The following is a 21,484-nucleotide window of genomic DNA, read 5'->3' as shown; positions in this document are numbered from 1 at the left end:
CCTTAGAAAGTCCTCCACGAAGGCATCCCTCCCTTTAGGCAGATAGCCCTCGTGTGCTTTGCCATAATTAAATAATCCAATCCAATCCTTAATTAAATATAATTGATTTGTAACTTCTACTGGAACTGACGGTAAGAATTGAAGTGCAAATAAATAATATCGTGTGCAATCTTGATTAATATAAAATTTAAAATATTTGCATTCAGCCAGAAAGTTTTTTGAAATATTTGCAATTACTTTATAAGAAGGATTTATTAATAACCGTAATAATTACTTATTATATTACTGATGATTAGCATTCAGTTCTTGACAATTACATTCTAAATTAGAATTTTAAGGATATAATGAAAATACGCTACGCACAAAAATACATTTTAGGATAAAAATGAGTTGGTTTTTTATGTTTTAAAATTTCTTAAATTCATTTAATAAACATCGTATCCTCGTTGTTAATTGAATCCTGAATGTTGGGTGTCGTTTATAGAATTATTCTTACTTGTCCACAGAATCTGCTGACTTATCCAGCCATTAAGTAGCTGCAGATCATTTCTACATAACCATTGAACTTCCATTAATTCAGTCTCTAGAGGGCCGTATGTTTATATCATAATTTGACTTTTATAAAAATGATTATTCTAAATATTATGTTTCTATAAAAATATACTGTGCTTTAAAAATGTGGATAATAGTATCAGCCGCTCTTTCAGCCACTTCAAAAACAACAGTTTGTTTAGAAATAAATTATGCAGTTAATGTCATAAAATTCAAATAAATATCAAACGAAAATTCTCAGTTTTAGACAATTCGATTTAAACGAAGTAAAGTAGCAGACGATAAAACGCCGAAGGTAAAAATTTACTCTTATTTTTTTAAAAAAAGGAAGATAGAGAGAAATTTTAAAAAAATAGTTAAAAATTTGAATAATATCATCTATAATTTAAAAAAATAGCTTTTCATATAGTATTAATAAATATTTATTACGCTTCATTGAGGGAAAAAATGTCATAATTAATTCTCCGTAAAATCTTACTTGAAATTGAAGGTTAAAAATAGCTGTGGCAATTCACTGTAACAAAAATCCATAGACCACATTTGGCGTTATTATCGCTCAAAAAAAAGATGCCAAATTTGAAAACTCGAAAATATGTAAATTCGTGTATATCTTAGAAAATTTTGAATAAAAAAGTCTAATTTTTTGCAGATATGCTTAAAAATACACCTACTTTAAGATGATGGTAAAAATTTTATAGGTTATAATTCAAAATTTTTTCCGAAAAATTTATAAAAATTATTTAAAAATAGAAATTTAAAAAATAAAACACAAAAATCGGATTAATTTTATTTGAAATGAACCTAAATTTCGAAATGTGAGAGAAAAAATCAAAAAAGTTTAATAAAAAAAGAGATATTAATAAATATTTGCCAAATTCAATTAACAATGAGGAGCTAAAATTTTGAGAGCTAATATTTTAAAAACTACTCGTACGATTTTTACAAAACTTGGTATTCTGGCATAATTTGAGACGTAGAATCGAAATATGGAAAAAAATTGGTATGTTATTTCAGAAAAAGTCCGATTTTGTATCAAAATACCTATGTTAGAATAGTGCTATATATAAATCTAATATATATCCTAAGTCGCGCTTTCGAGACATGAAAAACGCAATTTGAATTTGTCAATCGGCCCAGTAGAACAGGAGATATAGCACTGTACCATTTTTTTTTTTTTTTTTTTTTTTTTTTTTTTTTTTTTGAGCAGTGTACCTGTGAGCAGTAGCTCCTGAGAAAAGGTACATCGAGTATAAAAAAAATCACGTTTGGAGAAAAACCGTTTTTATGTAAAAATCCTCATTTTTCAAAGCATTCGATGACAAATTAAAACTAGATTTTTTACAGTTCTAATTTTCATAGAGATTAAAGAATGGTATGTTTAGAAAGATAAAAGTGTAGAGAATTTGAAAATGCAAAAATCCGAAATCGCAATTTTTTGAAGATTTTTGGGTTCCAACACCCCTTAAGTTCCCCCATGTCCTGTAGATACAATACATAGAGATATGAAACGGGGATACACATTATGAAAAATGTCCTAATAATGACGGTAATTATATAGAAAAGTAATTTAAAAAGAAGAAAACAACGGTAATACATCATTGGTAGTTCAATTAGGTTTTGATCCCAGATGAACAGACTGGCTACATGTTTAGTTTTCATGGTTTTTCCCATATGTGGCGTGAATACTAGCCAGTTTCCATTAAAAAGTCCTCCACGAAGGCATCTTTTCCGTTAGGCAGATAAGCTTCGCGTGCTTTGTCATATTCAAAGAACCTAAGAATAACAGTAATGAGAATTTTTAAAAGCTGCATTTGATTTTTTATTTAGTAGTTAAAGAGTCTAATTTGTGAATACATTACATATATTACATTTTCCATACCTGCTTTACTTAGAATATTGAATGTTGCTTGTTGAGCAATATGCATGAAAGCCATCTCCAAGACAAACATCACGAAGTTCACCCTTTCTAAATATAACATCTAAGACCACTTCTTTTACTTATAAGATGTTAATTTTCCTCTAAAAAATTTAAAAAATAAAAATATAATTTTCAGACTTACTTGCATTCAATGCAGTTTTCCCCCACCACCATCTCTTTCAACAAATTTTTAATGTGGATTAAATTGCTTTTAATTGCTTCAGTATTTAATTTTAAATAACAGCAATGGATTGATGAATTATTTTCACTCTCTAAAATCTTGACTGATAAATAAATTTATTACTATAATTCCTAATTTTAAAATATAAGTAGAAATTTTTAATGTAAAGGCAAAATTGACCAGAATGGTTTTCACAGGATGCAAGCTAAAGCTTTTGTTTTCATTTTATTGAAAAAGACAGGGCTGAAAATTATAGGAGCATTTCAAATACAAGAGCGGCTGAAAAACCGTAAATTATTTGTTAGATTTGATATTTGATGAATTCGATTGAAATAACGAAATTAAATTGTATTTAGAAATTAGATTGTAATTATAATAAGTTACCAACTGTCCAATACACAGAACCACTGTAACGTCTTTCCGGCGTAGGTTTTTCGCAAAACATATTGGTTAAGTTAAGTTAGCTTATTTGAATATGGCAAAACCAGGAAGGCTATCTGCCTGTGAGGAGGTATGCTGAGGGAAACTGGATCGTATTCACGCTACGCATGCGGAAAACTACAAAAACAAGCCACGCAACCAACCCATTTGCCTAGTTCCCGAATCAAAAGCAGGTTGAACTACCAGTATTCAAGGGTCTTACCACTTGGCACTGGTGCGGCCGAAACCGATTGGCACTGCGGAGAGTTACTTATACAATTAAACGAGATTTTTCGTGAAAAATCCTTCACGAAAGTTTTTCTCCGCCGCAAGACAGATAATTTTTGTATATTTTTCGTCAATCAGTAGCAGAAAGACTCCATCGTGTTAAAAAGATATTAAGATAGAGGGAAGATCTCAGTAAAAGAGAAGTTAACGAAAATTCCTCAGAAAGTTTTGCTTAATATAAAAGATAGTTTAACAATTTTTCATAAAAGGAAATGCTAGCCGAATAATTTTAGAATATTCAATATAAGTTTTGAAGCTTACGCAATCAAGAAAAGGATCGGAATTCTCACAGAGAAATGAAAAAATGAGATAAAAGCCTTGAGTGGCTCGGCAACAACTCCCTTTAGAAAACATCCAAACATTGGTAGCGGAGGCTGAAGTTAACTTTTACTTTGTGGGACGACCTTTGGTTTCTATGCCACAGACCTCGGCTCGAATCCCCCCCCAAGGTCACTTTTCACTTTCAAGGACACTCAGGCATCTGTGGTGCAGCAATTACCAACTTTAGTAAGAAATGACCCCACAGATAGCAGCAATAAAGCGAACGAACTTCGGGTCCTCACTAGTAAATAATTAATAAATATTTCACTGATGACGTGATTGCATTGAGCTAAAAATCGAATCTAAAATGTAATTAATTTTAGATTCAAAGTATGAGCCATCTAATGAACTAAATTTCTAATTCTGATGGCGTTAGTTAGTGTTAGACAAAAAAAAAAAAATAAATAAATAGTAAAACAGATTGTAAAAAATAAGGAATGAGAAATCATGTTAATGAGCTGTAGTTTTCTTTCTTTCTTTTTTTTTTTTTTAATCTGATTGCATACCGAGGACTATAGGATCATGTTCTTCCACAGCAGATGAATGAAATATAAATTTTCGGATGTGAAAAATGTAAGGAATTTTTGCATCCCTCTTAGTGGGTTCTTGCGATGTAAATAATGAGCACTTCCAGCTTGCAAATGGAAGATCCATGATTTGCCTCCTAGTGGGGGGCATAGTTGATTTTTTATGTTTCCTGGATTAGAAAAATCTTAAAGCTTCTATACTGGTACATGAACTAAACTGTGGAGAACAATTATTCGACATTACCTGGATTTGATCGACGAAATCGCGTACCTCTTCCTAGACACCCTTTATGCGGTTACAGAATATGAGAAATTTTAACATTTCCCCACGCGTGTATCGATTTTTCACGTTTCCTACCATCAAAAGACCTAAATGTATTTATGAAAACTTTGAAAAAGATTATTTTTAAGTTCATCATAACTGTAAAGCAAATTGTAGCCTCAGCAGATAAGTAAGTGCTGGCCGACAATTTCCCGATTATTACCTTAAACTACGGGAATTTTCTGTAAAATACTAGTATTCCAGTCAGAAATTGCACTTTGTACATTTCTGAAATACCAGAGAATACAGGAGTTTAGACTTTTAATGCAACAGGACGTTATATTATAAGATTAAAGAAAGCAGATATAGTCCTATATATCAATCGATCATTTTATCACATGAATTATCTGCACATAGGCATTAGGTAACCATGTGTCACCGGTTTTTGAATGTTTTTTCGTATTTATCTAGGTGTTGGCTACGTAGCTGACTTATCGGTAGATGGCATTAGCGTACAGCATGCAATAATTGCTTTTGCTCGAACAGAGAACATGGTGTTTGTGATTACAGAACGTGTGGTTTAGTGTGGTATAACTCTTGTGAATAATCATGCTATTTTCAGTAGCACAGTAGGTGTTAATTGTCGAGGTGTATTTCGGTAGCAAGTCATATGAACATGTTAAAGAACAATTTCGTGTTGTATTTCCAGATGCACCCGTGCCAAGCAACTCAACATTAACGAGAATCATCGATCGCTTTCGAGATACCAGTCTGTTGTTGACAAGAATAGGCGTGCTTCAGGTTTGACAAAAGGGAAAATGGAAGTGGTACTTGCATTACTCGATCAGTCGCCAAGAACAAGTTTGTGTAAATTATCATCGCAGACTGAAATACCGTACAGGAGGGCTCAAAAGACCACAAAGAAATTAGATCTACATGCATACCAAATGGATTGCGTATAGGAACTGGAACCCCCAGACACTGCTAAAAGAATAAGCTACTGCCAGTTCCTTAACAACCAGATGGAAAGCAGATGGCCACACAGGATAATTTACTTTTTAGCGATCTGGTATATTTTCTACATTAAAAGTCAAAACAACAAATATTGAGCAACGCAGAATCCGCCCATCTAACATGAATCACTGCTGCATTCAATGGGTATGGGTTTGGTATGCGATTTCTCGATGACGAATAATATATCTTACTTTTTTTTAGAAACCTTTGACAGTTCAATATATCAAAATACAGTTATGTAATTTGTGGCTCTTCTCCAACCTTATGAACGCTATTGTTACCTGTAAAAAAACTGGGCAAAGTGCCATATTTCCAAAAATACCATAGAAGTTTTGGAAAAATGTTTGGTGATTACTTGCTCTCAAAACCTCTGTGGTCCCCTCGTTCCCCTGGTCTATTGTCACTAGGTTTCCTTGTTTGGAGTGGTTTGAACGAACATGTATATTGAGCAAACCCACATACTCTAGAAGATCTGGAGTCATCCATTATTGCAGAGATGAATTCTATTAGCCCTAATGTCCTACGAATAATGTCAAAAAGTATAATGCGAAGGGTTAGGACCTGCCCTTTGGAAAATGGTGGCTATTTCCAACACTTGCTTAAGATATTACTATTTGTGCATAATGACATTCCATGAATCAAATCAGATGTGAGTATCTCTGTTAATTACAATCCATAGTAGAATTCTAAGGTATAGTGCACTATGATGGGCATGATGAAATGACATATTATATTCGCAGATATTTATAGACTCTAAGCAATATATTAACGTAAAGAATCTTGAGAAAGTCCAAAAATGCCAAACTGAGCGTGTAACTAGAATTTTTAAAACAGAAGCATAACATAAAAAATGTTTATTATTAGAAAAATTCTGTTACATGAGTTAATTATTGTAAAAGTACTCACTTTGAGGACAAGAGGTGGGAAGTATGCACATTCTGTCTGGCCCTTGCACATAACCGTACTTGCAGGTACATCCCCTCACGCAGGGCAGTTTACAGACGAGACTTCTGCGAAAATTGTCACATGTCGTAGGACACGCAGGAGCGCAGTCTTTGAATATTTCATTTTTCCTGCAAACTGCAATATTTTTTAAATGAATTTATTAATAATTTTGAAATGCAAGATACTATTTCATAGAACATTTATTTAGAAAAATGCCCTTAACACTAAAAATGCAAAATTTCTTAGCTCTGGTATTGAATAAGGCTAGATGTGAACTGGTTCTAAATTTTAAAGCAAATCAATTTTAAATGATAAAGTTAAGTTCTAAGTAGAATAAGGTTGTGTCATAAGCTCAACAGAGTAGCCTATTTAGTACAATTGCTTTAAAACTGTCCATCTTGTTTGGAACACTCTGATCTTGCCGTGCATAGTGCTCTGTAGGGAAATATACATAAGGATTTGCATTAATATCCATCAAGCTTTACTTATGGTCTACAATTATTCGATCAAATAACAATTCGAAGCCCATATTTTCCCCCTAATGTAGGGGTCGGCAACCTGCGGCTCGCGAGCCACAATGCAACTCTTTGGATGTGAAGCTGCAGCTCTTTAGTTCCATACACAAATATTATTTATTTAAAAAAAGAAAAAATATTTAAAAATCGTTCTGAATCAATTAACGAGGATTAGGCACTGATTCTGAAATTTTGTAAATTGTAATTTTTGACTCCGACTCAAAAGGTTGCCTACCCCTGCCCTAATGCAATCAAACCCCGCTATAACAAACCTCGAGGCACTGAAAGTTTATGTCTTTATATCCAGTTCGATTTTAAAAAAAGGATTATCTCACAGAAAAGTGTAAAATTTGACTGATGAATTTTAAAAAAAATGTTGTTATATCTACCAAAAAGGTCAATAACTCTTTTTAAGGAAAAAAAAGTTATATTAAGAGTAAATTGTAGTAACTACAACGTGCATTGACTAAATTTGTTTTTCGTTCTTTTTCAGTTTCACCCTACATGCCTTTACCTTATAAATTACAAATTACTACGCATTAAAGTCATGGCTCAGACCCTTCCCTAGAAATACATATATCCGTCTAAAATACACATTTACTATTACGGATAATTAATTTTAATTAATTTAAATTTACTATTACGTATTGTTTAAGTTCTCACCGCAAATGGTCGGTATTTGTAAGCACGTAAGTCCGTGCTGCCTGTAAATTACATTGTGTTCAATTTAAAAGGGTCTTTTACACCCTTTCCCTGGTTGTGTTATCTTAAGACTTGTGCAAGAATTTGCAAGCATTAACACTTAGGTAGCTCTAGTTACGTTTTATGATAGCTAGAAAAACTAAATCCTACAATTTAAACAATCGTAAGTTTTTAAAAAAGTTTTAGCATGTTAACAGTAAATTGACTAAAATCATAAAAAAAATTTTTCCAGTACTCACTAAAGAAAGTAAACTTAATATATTGTTAAAACTATGCATTCTTTATTCGTACTTTCAGACTGAAATATTTGCAGAGAATTATCGAATTTAACCTTGGCATTTGTCCAGTCAGGAAATGGAAGATCGTGGTTCTCCTCTAGACGAGGACACGATTAATTTTTAACGTATTTTGTTTCTAAAATCTAAAGCCAGTCTCTACAATGGCGCTCAGATGGTGGACGATAATTTATCTGGATCTGATCGACAGGATTTCGTTGTTTGTTTCCAGTCGCCTTTAATATTAGGAGAACTATAAATAATTATTGCTTGCCTTGTGCTTGCTCTCATAGTGTAAGTAGTTAGCACACTCAGATAACAGATAAAAGATCTGTGGTTCAAATCCCAAGTAGGCAACAGTTGATTTTGTAAGTTTCTCATTTTTAAAATTGTAATAGTCTTCACATATTGAAAGCATCATATGATTTCTTTACTTTTCTAAATTCTTTATCTCACCTGTTGGGCAGCTAGTGGGGAGTACGCATTTCCCGTGTGGATCTCTCACGAAGCCAGTCTTGCAGAAGCAGCCTTTAATACATCTTTCGGCGCAGGAAACAGGTCCAGGATTGCTGCAAGTAGGAGGACAAGCCGACCCACACTCACGGTATTCTTCATTTTCTTTGCAAACTGTTAAAAGAATTTCAATAGTCTTAAAAATTAATACTGTGGCATGTGTTTTTGAAGCATGTAAAATAAGCTACAGAAATGTGCTAAATACTACCATTTACAGGAAAAAAAATGGAGCGTACGTTATATACTTCAATGCAAATAACAGTTTTTAATTTGACACTACGTACAGAAATATGTATTTCTCTTTTTTACTTGTGATTTATCATAAACTTATATTGTGATTTATCATGACCTTTTTGTTTCGTAGAGGTATGTTAATGCACGGAATTCTAAATTTGCAATTTTTAAAGCCACAGTGTTTTAAATTTACTTTTGAATTCACTGATTGATTGAAACAGGCGAAAAGAGAAAGAGATTAAAATAAAACTGTGGTTATAGACTTTTCAATGACAGAATAATAGAAAAGAACAAATCACATACTTAGATGTGTAAAACCGCAGTTCCGTTATAAAATGATGGAATCTTGTAACCTGAATAATGCAGAATCCAAGAACTTTGAGAAGGTCTTGCTAAATGTTAAGAATATTGATAGCTTGTGGGGTTACACCCTTTTATTTAAAGAGTGGAGAAACCTCGTGAAAAGCTAAGCGAATCGTTTAAGTTCAGTAACAGAAAAGTAAAACTCACGAAGGGTTAATTACCCTTTATTGCTCCAAATAAGAATGAACAGTCGGCCCCTTTCTCAGGGCGTAAAGCAAAGCCTCCACTTGGGCTTAAAAGTAAGAAATAAGGACTTAATTAATGCTTAACTAAAGAGATGTAGCGGAAGCTAGCACAAATCTAAATTGTTGACCCCTAAGTATCGAAGTAGCTACTGAAGCTATCAAGGACCTGTAATACGGCCGAGCGTAGTAACAGCTTAGAAAGACGTGGCCAAAAGGCAAACGCGCGCTAGTCAGAAACTCTGAGGCTCTCTCTCGAAGTCAGTGGAACTTAAATACTACTCTTACTCATTTGCATTAAACGTAATTCTACAAACAGATTCTGGTAGGAAACTGTAAGCTGAAATTAGGATGGCTAAGAAAGGAGCTTTAACTTAAAAATAACTGTTAGAAACTTAGGATAAACCTTACAAGCTTATATCATCATATGCATGTGAACTAGATTATTATTCCAAGCACCGTGTAGATATACTAGTCCTTTCATACGCAACAAAGTATAGCACTAGTTTAGAAATATTCCGACATATTTTGTTATGTTTTGTTGAAGTTAGAAAGAATCTCCACTGAAAGAGGAGAAGTTGTTCTTGAAACTGGTAATGATTCGTGTTTTGGGAATGCTTTATTCTCGAAGTGAGCACTTGAGTACTTTGATGCAGTTTGAATGACAAAATGCCAATCGATCTGAGAGGAACTGATTATGTCAACAATGTTTAAAGGAATTAAGGTGCGTGTCGTTCTAGTACACAGTAGCTGTCTGTCTAATTAGTATAGTGGACAGCGTTGCTGGTTGCCGTATTGCTGAACCCGAGTTGGAATGCCGGAGTAGCTTGGATGTTTGTATGTGCATAGTGTGTTTGCGGCATGGATACACTTAAAAATACACTTTCCTCCAAAAGTTAAGGAACAGTATGTTTTCTGTGTCTAATTTGAGAATGAAGCAACATAAAAACAAGAATTTTAGATGGCATGTTCACTAAACAGTTTTTTAATGAGTGTGACATAAAATGTTTCTAAAGTTCAACACAAACATAAATTAGAACAAAATATTGCACTTTTGTCATAGAAACGAGTTTTGAACAAACATTACATCACAGTTTTTTGAGGAAAAATGTGGTGGTAACATTACAAAAATGGATTCTAATAAGGAACGTGCCCACCCCTAGCTACAGTATATTGGAGGCAGCAATGTTCCAAGCTGTCAATTAAATTGTCGGTCAGTGAAATGAGAAGCAATGACGTGACACGGAGTAATTCTCCATCAAGCTCATCTAACAACCTTGCAGGAGGACTTAAAGCAGCAAGCTGTCTTACCACGGTAGACCCAAGGATGCTCTATCGGATTTAGATCTGGGATTTGAGATGACGATTCCATCCCGCTCCATACCGTGACTCTCAAGATATTCTTCAGCAACTCGTGTTCCGTGCGGTTGCACATTGTCGTCCATCAAAAGAAACCCAGGACCAGTAGCAGTGGCTTATGGACGGACATACTGATGAAGCGTGCAGGTTATGGAAAACATGCAGGTCAGTGTGATCACTGAGGAGAGAGATCTCCATCACCTCTAAAACTGTGTCTTTCCACAGTGTGGGATTTGTAACTGGTGCGTTATTTCCTCCAGACCTGAATCATTCTCCAAGGTGATCCTGGACTCGTCTGTGAAGAGAACAGACGCCAGTTGTTAACTGGTCCAAGGGACGTGTTCTCCTGCCCAACATAAATGTGCACCTTTGTGTCCTCGGGTTAAGAGGACACAAACATCTTATCATCTAGCATACACACCTGTATTGTGCAGGCGTCCGCGTACTATAGCAACTGAGATTCTTGTTCCAGTTGCCACTAAATCATGTGCCATAAGCTGAGGCACAGTAATGTTGCTTCTGCTTCGAGCGAAATAGCTAAATAACGGTCTCCTGCAGGTGTTGTAATTCTTGGTTTGCCTAGAACATGTTTCCTAGACACAGAACCCTCGGACTGAATGTGATTCCATAGTAGGGGGAGGCCACACTACGAGAGACATTGAGACGTCTAGCAGCAGCATCTTGTGACATCGCCATTTCCATCCATGCGATCTCGTGAACAAAACTTGCAATTTTTGCATTTATTTACTCAAACTCCTATATAAGTATTCATTTCTATAAAATAAAAGTTGAAGCTATTGTTTTTGCATATATTTTCTTAAACTTCGTTTACCATCATGCATGTAAACTGTGAATTTAAATGTTAGTGACATTTTTGTAATAATGAGCTTTGAAAAACATGCTGTTCCTTAACTTTTGGAGGGCAGTGCACATGGCGAGCTGAAAGACCCCTCATACGAGTTTAATGGTAAGGGGAAAAAATGGGAGATATCTTCAAAACTGGAATTGAAGCATACCATCAGAATATACCCAAGGACCATGCTAACGACAGACGTAATCCTGCACTTCTCGCCTCGATAAAATTCGTGAACTTGATCTGATTGTATTATCAGACAAGTGAGATAAGTCATAACAACACCATCCAGCTGGCAAATGGAAGATCTGTGGTTCGGTCTGAGATGAGGGCATGGTTGATCTGTGATGTTTCTGTTCTGAAGACCTAAGAGTTAAGAATATCTGCTGCTAAACTCAGCTTAGCCGTTGATTACTTTTCAAATGATCCAGAAGAGATAAATTCAGCCACTTGGTGTTGCCGACGTGATATGGAAAATCTTTCTGAAAGCCAAATTGCTGCTGAATGCTTTAATACTAGGCGTAGCTTCGCAGACGATTAAGGGTCAGGAGACGATTAAGGTCACTTATACAGGGTGATCCACAAGCCGTGCATGTTAAAATTTCAAAAAATGTGGAAGTTCAAGACTGGATATTAATGGCAAAGTGTTTCAGTGTATGATAACTCTATACTGTTGTAAGCAATATGCCCCTTGAAATTTCAAAATTTCATTTGCAATTTATACTGTTAATTTAAAAAACGCCTTGTTTGGTGCAAAACGGAGATGAGTTTCCCCAAACAGAATTAATTGTTATGACTGAGAACGCATAATTTTGATTGCGATGCCATCCCTGTCACCCTCTTTGTTGGTGATTGCAAATACTGCAACGTTTTGTTCCTGACTTCATCTGTTTTTTTCAAACTCAGGAGAGACGGGTGGCTACTTCGTTTCTCATGATGAACGGTTAAACTTTCTCGAAATCAGGTTACCTAGTTGGAAATCATTTTGTTAGGTTCCCTAACGTTAGGAAAAGTGCCTTTAAAAGTTTCAACATCTCTTCGTTAAAAATGCGTTGGGAAGTAACGCTCAATCATAAAAATGCATTCTACTCCATAAAACTCCTTTCCTAATTCCAGCAGAGAAATGGTCATTAGCTAATAACATAAAATGGAATTTGAAATTTCAAGTGATGTATTACTGGTAACAGCATAGAGGTGTCATCCACTGAAACAGTTTGCCATTAATATCCATTGTGGAGTTTTCCCGTTTTTTGAAAATTTTACGTGCCCAATTTTTTATCACTCTGCAAATGAGGATCAAAATAATAATTTTTGGGATCTCGAATATTATTTTGAGAGGGAGATATTTTATCATCCTATTAACAATCGCTTCGAATCCCAGACTTCTCATATCATGAATATTTAGATTTAAGTAATAGGATCAGCTATTAGTACGATATACTTAGTTTCTGGATAGGTGATCTAATTCATCTTAATGGATGAAAATTTCGCACTGAAATCCCTCTCGCGAAAGATTTCATAGAGAGTTGTCATTACTTTCTTCTATAAGCCAAAATTAACTGGAGTCTTTACCCATCCCTTGGAACTTATGTAGTATTTTATTCCTAACATCTCCACTGAGGAAATTAGAATACTGGCTGTTCCATATATGCATTACCTACGAGAATGACATTACTAATATCTTAGATTATAAAGGGAATGTAATATCTGAAGATATAAGGTCGAATTATTTTCAGAAGGCAAAAGAGTATAACTAAAAGCTAGTGAAAACAGTGGAAGAAGTAACACACCAGTGGATTTTGGAGGGGGAAGGAATGCTTAGTAATCGCTTTTGAGAAAATGAAACGTACAAGAATATGAGTCATAATATTTTAGGACGCCTGAATGCTTACTCATTGGACAGGAGCTAGGCAATATACAGCTTCCTTGTGGTCCTCTGACATAACTAGGTTTGCAGAAACAGCCCTTCACGCAGCGCTCTTGACATTTAGTTAGCTCCAAAGTGTTGTTGCATGTTCGTGGGCAGGCACTACCACACTCATGGTATTCTTCATTTTCATTGCACACTGTTGTAAATAAGTGACAACAGTTATAAATGTATGTGTTAAGGATACTAAAAAATTTTTCACATGCATAAGAATTTTATTATATTTCATCTAGAAAGAAAACAAATTATATTTACATCAGGTAGGTTGCTAATGATAATGTTTAACCATAAGTGTAGGCCTCACTACCTATCATGCAGATTTCAGATTTGTTACGCTTTTATTCAAGATGGTGCAATTTTAACGGTAGCAGGGTATATTAAATAGTTTCAATTAAATATGGATTTTTTACTTTATTTACAGCTCAGTTCTTATTAGTTATCAGAAGCAAACTGATATATTGAGCTTGGTTTTGCTACCAAGTAATGGAAAACGGAGTAGTAAAGTTAGAATAATCAATTACATTGCTACTAGAATATTCATACTTTCCAAAGCCGTTTAAGGGAAGGGCGAATTCCATTGCACGTTAATTTTTCATCAAAACTATTAAGTCTCTGTATCAGTGGCTCTGAAACCTTTCTGCCCAATGCTCTCCTTTCAGTATATCACTAGAAGATCATCCGCCGCCCCCTCCTTTCTTAAACTTGAAAAATTTTACATACATTTATTTAGATATATATTTTTTAAATATATTTTATAAATTAAACAACAAAAAGTGCAGAAAATGTTGATAAATACCAAAGCCTGAATAAAAGTACAGGGTGGTCATAAAAAACACTTAACATACATGAGAACTCCTAGTGGAATATCCGTTCAGCCAACCAAAACCAAATAACAGATTGAATTTGAAGATATGCGTTCGATGTTATGATGATTTAAAACAACCGAGCTCTCACGGTTACGGTTACAGTTAAAACATTTCGCAATTTTCGAAATTCAACACCACTTTTTACATGAGCTAACGGATCAGAGCATCGAAAAACGATAAACGGCGTTGAAACGATACAAGTGAGACGAAAATTGCCGGTGTAAAACATTTGCAAAGAAAAGCATTATAAAGGACCAGTGACAACATAAGAAAAAAGAGGGGAAATCCTTTTTATTGGAATTACAAACTTTTAACGTGCCCACTTTCTCAGATGATAACTCATTGCATGCGGGAGACTGCTAACAACAATGACTAACGTAACATCGCAGGAGGAATCTGTATAACTTCACGTTTTATGGCACCTTATAATGACTAATCCCGTGGATCTGATGCGTACATTTTAGATTTCAGATAACCCCAGCATTAGAAATCCATCGGAGTGAGGTAGGGGGTTGTGGTGGCCCAAAACCTGCAAAGATACGGGAGATTACTGTACTTTGAAGTGCTGTACACGCTGAAAAATTTGTAATTCCAATAAAAGTTTTGTTCCCATTTTCTTCTCTACTGTTGTCATTGGTCCTTTACAATGCTCTTTTTTTGCAAATATTTTACACCGGCAATTTTTTGTCATACGCGTATCGTTCCATGGCATTTTATTGCATTTATAAGTTTGCTCAGAAAAAAGTGGGTGTTGCTTTTCGAAATCTTTTCACTGTAACGGTAATCGTGAAAGCTGTATTGTTTTAAATCATCACAATCTTCAGCGCATACTTTCAAATAACAATATCTGAATTTCATTTTGATGGACTGCTATGGATTCATGTATGGGAGAAGTTTTTTTTTATGACCACCCTGTAATTTTCTAATTTCATATTCTAAAAAATTAATAGCGAAGCAAAATGCTGACCGAGTTTCTCCTTGAAACTATCAAATTCCCCCCTCCCTGCTGAGAACCTCTGCTCTATATCAGTGGTGTATAAATTATCCTGATTCACAATATAATTCGGTGATCTTATCGGAATCCCACATTCTGATTTTCTTATATCTATATAATTCCTTTTTTTCTCAGAAATATACTAACAATATTATTATTATTCATTATTTGCGTTTATTTTGAAACTTCGCTTAAAATTTGTTTATCTCAAAATCATATGTTAATGCTTACCTATAGGGCAGTTGCTCGGCAATACACAATTTCCATGTGGATCTCTTACAAAGCCAGCTTTACAGAAACAGCCTTGAACACACTTCTCGATACAAGCAATAGGATTACGGTATGTATCACAGGTAGGGGGACATGTAGAACCACACTGTCTATAATCTTCATTGGCTTTGCATTCTGAGGAGATTTGTAAAATTTAAATTGACATTTAGTACCTTTTAGTTTGCTTATTTAATAACAAACCTCTAAAGATAACTAAGGTAAGTTAACTAAGGGGAAAAGAAAAGAATTTACCTCTTAGTTTACTTAATCAAAAATGTTTATATTACAACATAAGGAGAGGTTAAATAAACAGCTACTTTTAGGATGTACCACTTATTCATGACTGAAAAATCTAGTATATTCCCTAAATGACTTATTATGAAAAAAATATGAATATGATTTTTATCTGCCAAATTTAACTAGCATTAGAGGAAACAGGAAGTTTCTAATTTTGTAATTTATGTTGTAATTCAGAAAAACGTTTTGTGGGCCGCCCAGACGATATTGTGGCTAGCGGAGCCTACTTCGATACCGAAGGGCCCGGGTTCGAATCCAAGGAAAACATGGAAGGTATAGTGTCTGTTCGGCATGAGGGCACTCCAAATAGCAGGATTAATTTGTGGGATTATTTTGATGTTGCTGTCAGACAAGTGAGATAAGTCACAGGATTTGTGATCTCGCAATTAAAATAAAACTTTCTCTATTTTCAAGTACGTTGAAAACTTTTAATAAAAGAGGTGTTTTTTTTTTTTTTTTTTTTTTTTTTTTTTCCGTTACTTATAATAAGTTCTATGAATCCCGTCATCTTGCGAGCCGGTAGAAAACTGGCGCTTAGATATAATTAAAATTTATCTAAAATATGTTTAGTTATTGACTTCAGCCTGTTTCAATTGAGTTCTAAACGAAAATTGCCACATTTGACTTCTTAAACCACGAGTAAGTCAGTAGTACTTTAAGAAACATCTTCTGTGTCTGTGACCACTATTACGTTTTAGAATTCTGTAAAATATACTTTTTAAACTAAATTGAATCAGTAGAAATTTAAATGTAGAAACTGCAGCTTTATATTTCTATTCCTTCCTCTCACTTTTGTTTAAATATTATAAAAATCTTACCCACAGGACAAAATCTGGGCAATATGCACTGTCCATCAGGATTTCTGACGTAGCCAGGTTTACAAAAGCAACCTTTGATACATTGTTGAGAACAAGTAGTAGTTTGATTCGAGCAAGTGGGAGGACACGCAGAACCACATTCAGTATATTCTTCATTTTCTTTGCACTCTGCAAGAACAATTAATGTAATGCAAGCATGAACTGGAATGAGACATTTAAGAAAAGTGATTAGCGATATTTCCGCTTCGAAAGGGAAAATCAAAAGTGAGAACGAAAGAAAACAAGGAAGAATTGGCGTAAGATTAGACAGAGGTGTTGTTTCATACATCGAAAGATAAAGGGAATACGAAACATAAAACAGGTGCTAAGTTTTATTTAATTTACCACTTCTACAAGTCTCTAAAATCAAATGAAGTAAAATTTAATAGTCCCCCTCCCGTCCGAGTATTCTCATATACTTATCATTTAACCATGACAACGAATATCTCCTTACCTGCGTTCCTAAACGCCATTGCAAAGAACGTTTCAAAGCTAATAACCAGTTACGAAAAAAGAAAAAAACAACTATAATTGTTGTAGATTTATTTGACTAACAATACTATTATATCAAGGATGTCATTTTACGGCTAAAGATATCAGTCTGTCAATCTAAATTGCTGAGGTCTGATCAGGCCTGAATATAATGCTATAATGTATTTTCTCCCTCCTTTCTGCATGCCTTTGTGGTTCACACTCGGCGCGTATTCGAGAAGTTCGGGTTCAAGTCCCGTCGAGGGTATTGCTCATTTTTTATGTTTCCTACTTCAGAAGCCCACCAGCGGCCGAGCGGTAAAGTCGCTGAACACTGGTAGTTCGGTCCGAGGTTCGAATCCCGCGAACGGGCTGGCTGCATGGGCGTTTTCGTGGTTTTCCCCATGTGTAACGTGTATACGAGCCAGTTTCCCTTAGAAAGTCCTCCACGAAAGGCATCCCTCCCCTTAGGCAGATAGCCCTCGTGTGCTTTGCCATAATTAAATACACCATACACCAACACCTACTTCAGAAATCCTAAGAACTTTATAGTGACGCCCGAACTAAGAAAAAAGGTGATGGATGAAGATTCTTCACCACCAAAATTTGGCGAATGGGTTCCCTAATCCCCAGTGGCCCTTTAAAAGGGGGAGTATATAAAGTATTTTCTTTCTTCTTTCTGGATGCCTTCGTGGTGTAACGGTAGCACACTCCGCGCATATTCGAGAAATCCAGGTTCGAGAAACGGCGAGGGCATTGCTCATTTTTCGCGTTTCTTGCTTCAAAAATCCTAATGACTCTACAATGCAATATATTCAGTCTTAATTGTATTTGGAAAGACTGAAGTTTAAAACGTAAAAATAAAATACTCGTATTTGTAATCAATTATATTACAGTTGATAATCTGAAAGCATTTGTGTTTTGGGGGAAGGGGGTTATAAAAGACATTTTTCTAACTATAATTCGCAGGCAATATTGTTCTTTGTGAGATTACTGTCTCAGTAGCATTTATACTTATCGATTCTAAAACTAACTGTAATATTTTTCAAATTTAAAGAAACAGAAAAGATGTGCGATTATTTCGTTTGTTACTGAGATGCATATGACAAATATTTAAGGAGGTCGGATAATTAAAATAAAATCGAAATATACTTTTATTTATATTAAAGTTCTGTTTCTTACAAACATTTTAAAATATACCCATGCAAAAATTTGCTCCATAAACAAAGCTATGGTAAAAAATAATTATAAGCTTTTGCCATTTAAAGGGTTAGGCTTATTTGTGTTGCAGTAAATTTCTTCATATTAAATTTACTGACTTACACATTAAAACCTTGCGTATAGAAAAAGATAGATATGCGTGATAGAAAAGTTGAAAAGTTAGCTTATTAGAATATCTATCTATGCATATATATATGTATGTAAGATAAAACAAAAAACGATGGCTGCTTTAAGAATGATTGGAGACCTCAAAATTAACCATAATAGATTTTATGTTAACCTCCTTAAATTTATCTATTCTCCCAAATTTGAGATCTTTTCATGTTACATAACAACCTAAAATTTATCAATCACAATTTCGAGTACTTTCTGCATCTACTTAGTATAAATACTCTTTGCAAAACAACTACGCCATTCCTTTCCCTAGCTTCATATATAAGATATAACAAAATACGATGGCTGCCTTAAGAATGATTGGCGATTGAAATTAACTATTCTAGATTTTATGTTCTCCCCCCCCCTAAATTCATCTGTTCTCCCAAATTCGAGATCTTTCCACGTTACATAATAACATAAAATAAAAGAATCACAGTTTGAGTTAAAAAAAAGTTTTGCTTTACAATTATTTGATTGGGCAAGAGGTATCTGCATTAAGCGTTCCGTAGAATCTCATGATTAATTGGAATGATGCAGTTTAGACTTATAGCGCTATTTTTAAGATACAGAGAGGAAGTCCCCCAAATTAAATAAAAAAGGTTATAGACAATTAAAATTAGAAGTTTGTTTTCGTATTTCTTATCTTACACATAAGTCGGATGTTCATTCATTTTCACACATAAGTTTTTCATATTTTTATCTTACACACAAGTACAGCCTTCAATGATACATATATTGTTGTGTGCGTATGGGTTCGTTATGAATTGAATGCACAAGTCCGAAGAAAAATGAATAAAATTTATTATTATCACAACAAATAAAACAAAATGCTTAAATTTCCTTAATATTCGTACAACATCCCAATATCTCCCAGTAGTTATCTTTTAAACTACTAAATAACGTTCATGAGAACAAAGTCAAAATAGAGAAAGCTAGTCCGATTTCACCGCGAATTTGCTATAGTAAACATCAGCAGTTTTCTAAACAAAACTCCTAAAATAACTACTGAATTGAGAGGTTTTCCTCCTTTATATAAGCTTTTTAAATCTCGCACGAGATTGTTCTAGCAATTTCTCGAAATCAAAAAGAGATATTTATCTATTACATGTTAAATGCACGCGCACTTGTATTTAAAATTTTCCGGCTTAACTTTCTCTTAATATTCGTCACGTGCTGCACTGCACGGGGAATAAAACAATTTAATTTATAACTCTACTAACATTAGCTATTTAAATATAAAATCCGTAAAACTATATATCATTGACGTAATGTGCTTACAAAATTTCAAGGTATTTCTTCAAGGTTCATTTTTCAATTATAATTTCAACACAAAATATCTTAAAGGTTTCAGATTTTAAATTACGTCCAAAGAGGCGTTTTTTTAACGTTTTGTATGTTACCTTTATTTATTAAATATCATGTCCTTTGCACTTAAACCATAAAATTCAGTTCAACGGCAATGTCGCAAATAATTTTAAAATGAGCATATCTTTAGAATTTCCGATAAACAGTTCCGCCAGCTGGAGATAAAAATGTTCCCCCCCCTCGTGTAGTGTTGCCATTGCTCGCCTTTAAATCATTGAGCTTGTTAATAAAAAATTCACTAAATGTTTACAAAGTATGAAATCGATAATAAAACAAATTCCAAATTTCAAATTTGGGCTTTCAGATGCCCATATTCGCAGAAGGATTACGTCCTTCAAAATTGGGACGCTGTAGGTACTGTTGTTTTATCACAATGCGAGAAACATACATACATTTGTGCAGATTCTTCATTATTTAATTTCTTCAAATATAATACAGGGCGTTAGTATTTGGTGGCAACGATTTGAAAAGTGATACAGCCTTTCAAAGTTTTCAACGCAAAATCTCAAAACGAAAACAATAGTCCTTTAGGGACAAACCCCCTTTGGATTAAAAATATGATTTTCCTTCTTGCATGCATGATCTCCCTTAAATGCCTGATTATAATTTAAAGAAATTGGCCAATTATTGTGCTTCTGACATATGAAATTTTAGAACTGTAATTAAAGTTGAAAGCGCTTGAAAATTTCAGCAGGTGTTATTGTACTGTCTCAATTAAAATTATGATGATTATGTAGGCAATATTTTTAAATGAACGTTGTGTAGAAATATATTTTTTAATATATTTATTTATATATATATGTATGTGATATTTCGGCAAACCATGCCTGAACTTTGATGCCGAAATATCACAGTTATTTATTTAGTCGACAGGACGTTATTCTGTGTGGGAAAAAGCTCCTGTGGATTATTTAATGCGCTTCATCTAGTTTTCAACGTCTACTGCAAAAGTGGTTCAAGGTCAGTGCGTCGACATCTGCTCTCCTGTGCTTTGCTGTTTTACCTCGGCTCCGAAATTATGCGTTTTTCAAGTGTAATGTGAAAAATTTTTTAGTATTTATTTCATATTCAAAATTATATGAATACAAGATTTAAAAGTAAAATGGCAACAAATACAGAATCAACAGTTACAACTGATGCTGCAAAATTTCAATTTCCAATTTTTAACGGATCCAAAGCATTTTACTTAAGAGACTGCTTAGAAAAAGTTTGGGAAGTAGTGAAAGAGAATTTCCAGACGTACTTTTCCAGTGTAGAGACAGTGACTTTTAATGATTTTGTGTCTATTACTTACGATAAATTTAACAATATTGACCTGTAGTTTCGTAACAATTAAAATTAAAATTTGGATCTACGTTGAAACTAAACGATTCCACAATGGTTGAGGCACTTAACCAAGGATTACCGGAAGCTCAGATGATGCTGCTCACCGTCCAGAAAATAAATACATCAAAACCGTGGATAGACATCGCGAGAAAATTGTTCCCAGTGTCAGTGCCGCTGGATGGATTAGAAAATTCAAGAAGTGACTACCGATTTATTAATCCGACGTAAACTAATCAATTTCAACCGAATCAAAATCAAAATTTTAGAAGTGTGAGATCTCGACCTTCTCAATTTCCGTACAGGCCTTTTA

General features: G+C 34.2%; 1 protein-coding gene across 2 annotated transcripts in view; it reads right to left on the bottom strand.

The window, feature by feature from the left end:
- The window catches only part of LOC118193080 (zonadhesin-like), an 83,716-nt gene that overhangs the window by 28,708 nt on the left and 33,524 nt on the right, over nt 1-21,484 (bottom strand). For both annotated transcript variants that reach the window (XM_085809187.1, XM_035364118.2), the window contains exons 9-13: nt 16,597-16,764; nt 15,443-15,616; nt 13,317-13,490; nt 8,377-8,547; nt 6,390-6,563 (exon numbers count right to left, since the gene is read on the bottom strand). In XM_085809187.1, the coding sequence (XP_085665313.1) occupies nt 6,390-6,563; nt 8,377-8,547; nt 13,317-13,490; nt 15,443-15,616; nt 16,597-16,764 (861 nt within the window). The remainder of the gene's footprint in view (nt 1-6,389; nt 6,564-8,376; nt 8,548-13,316; nt 13,491-15,442; nt 15,617-16,596; nt 16,765-21,484) is intronic.

This window comes from Stegodyphus dumicola, chromosome X2 (assembly GCF_044657685.1).
Source record: "Stegodyphus dumicola isolate Sdum_Otavi_A_Nest chromosome X2, ASM4465768v1".
NCBI classification, from domain to species: domain Eukaryota; kingdom Metazoa; phylum Arthropoda; class Arachnida; order Araneae; family Eresidae; genus Stegodyphus; species Stegodyphus dumicola.
This window is presented reverse-complemented; position numbering and strand designations above follow the sequence as displayed.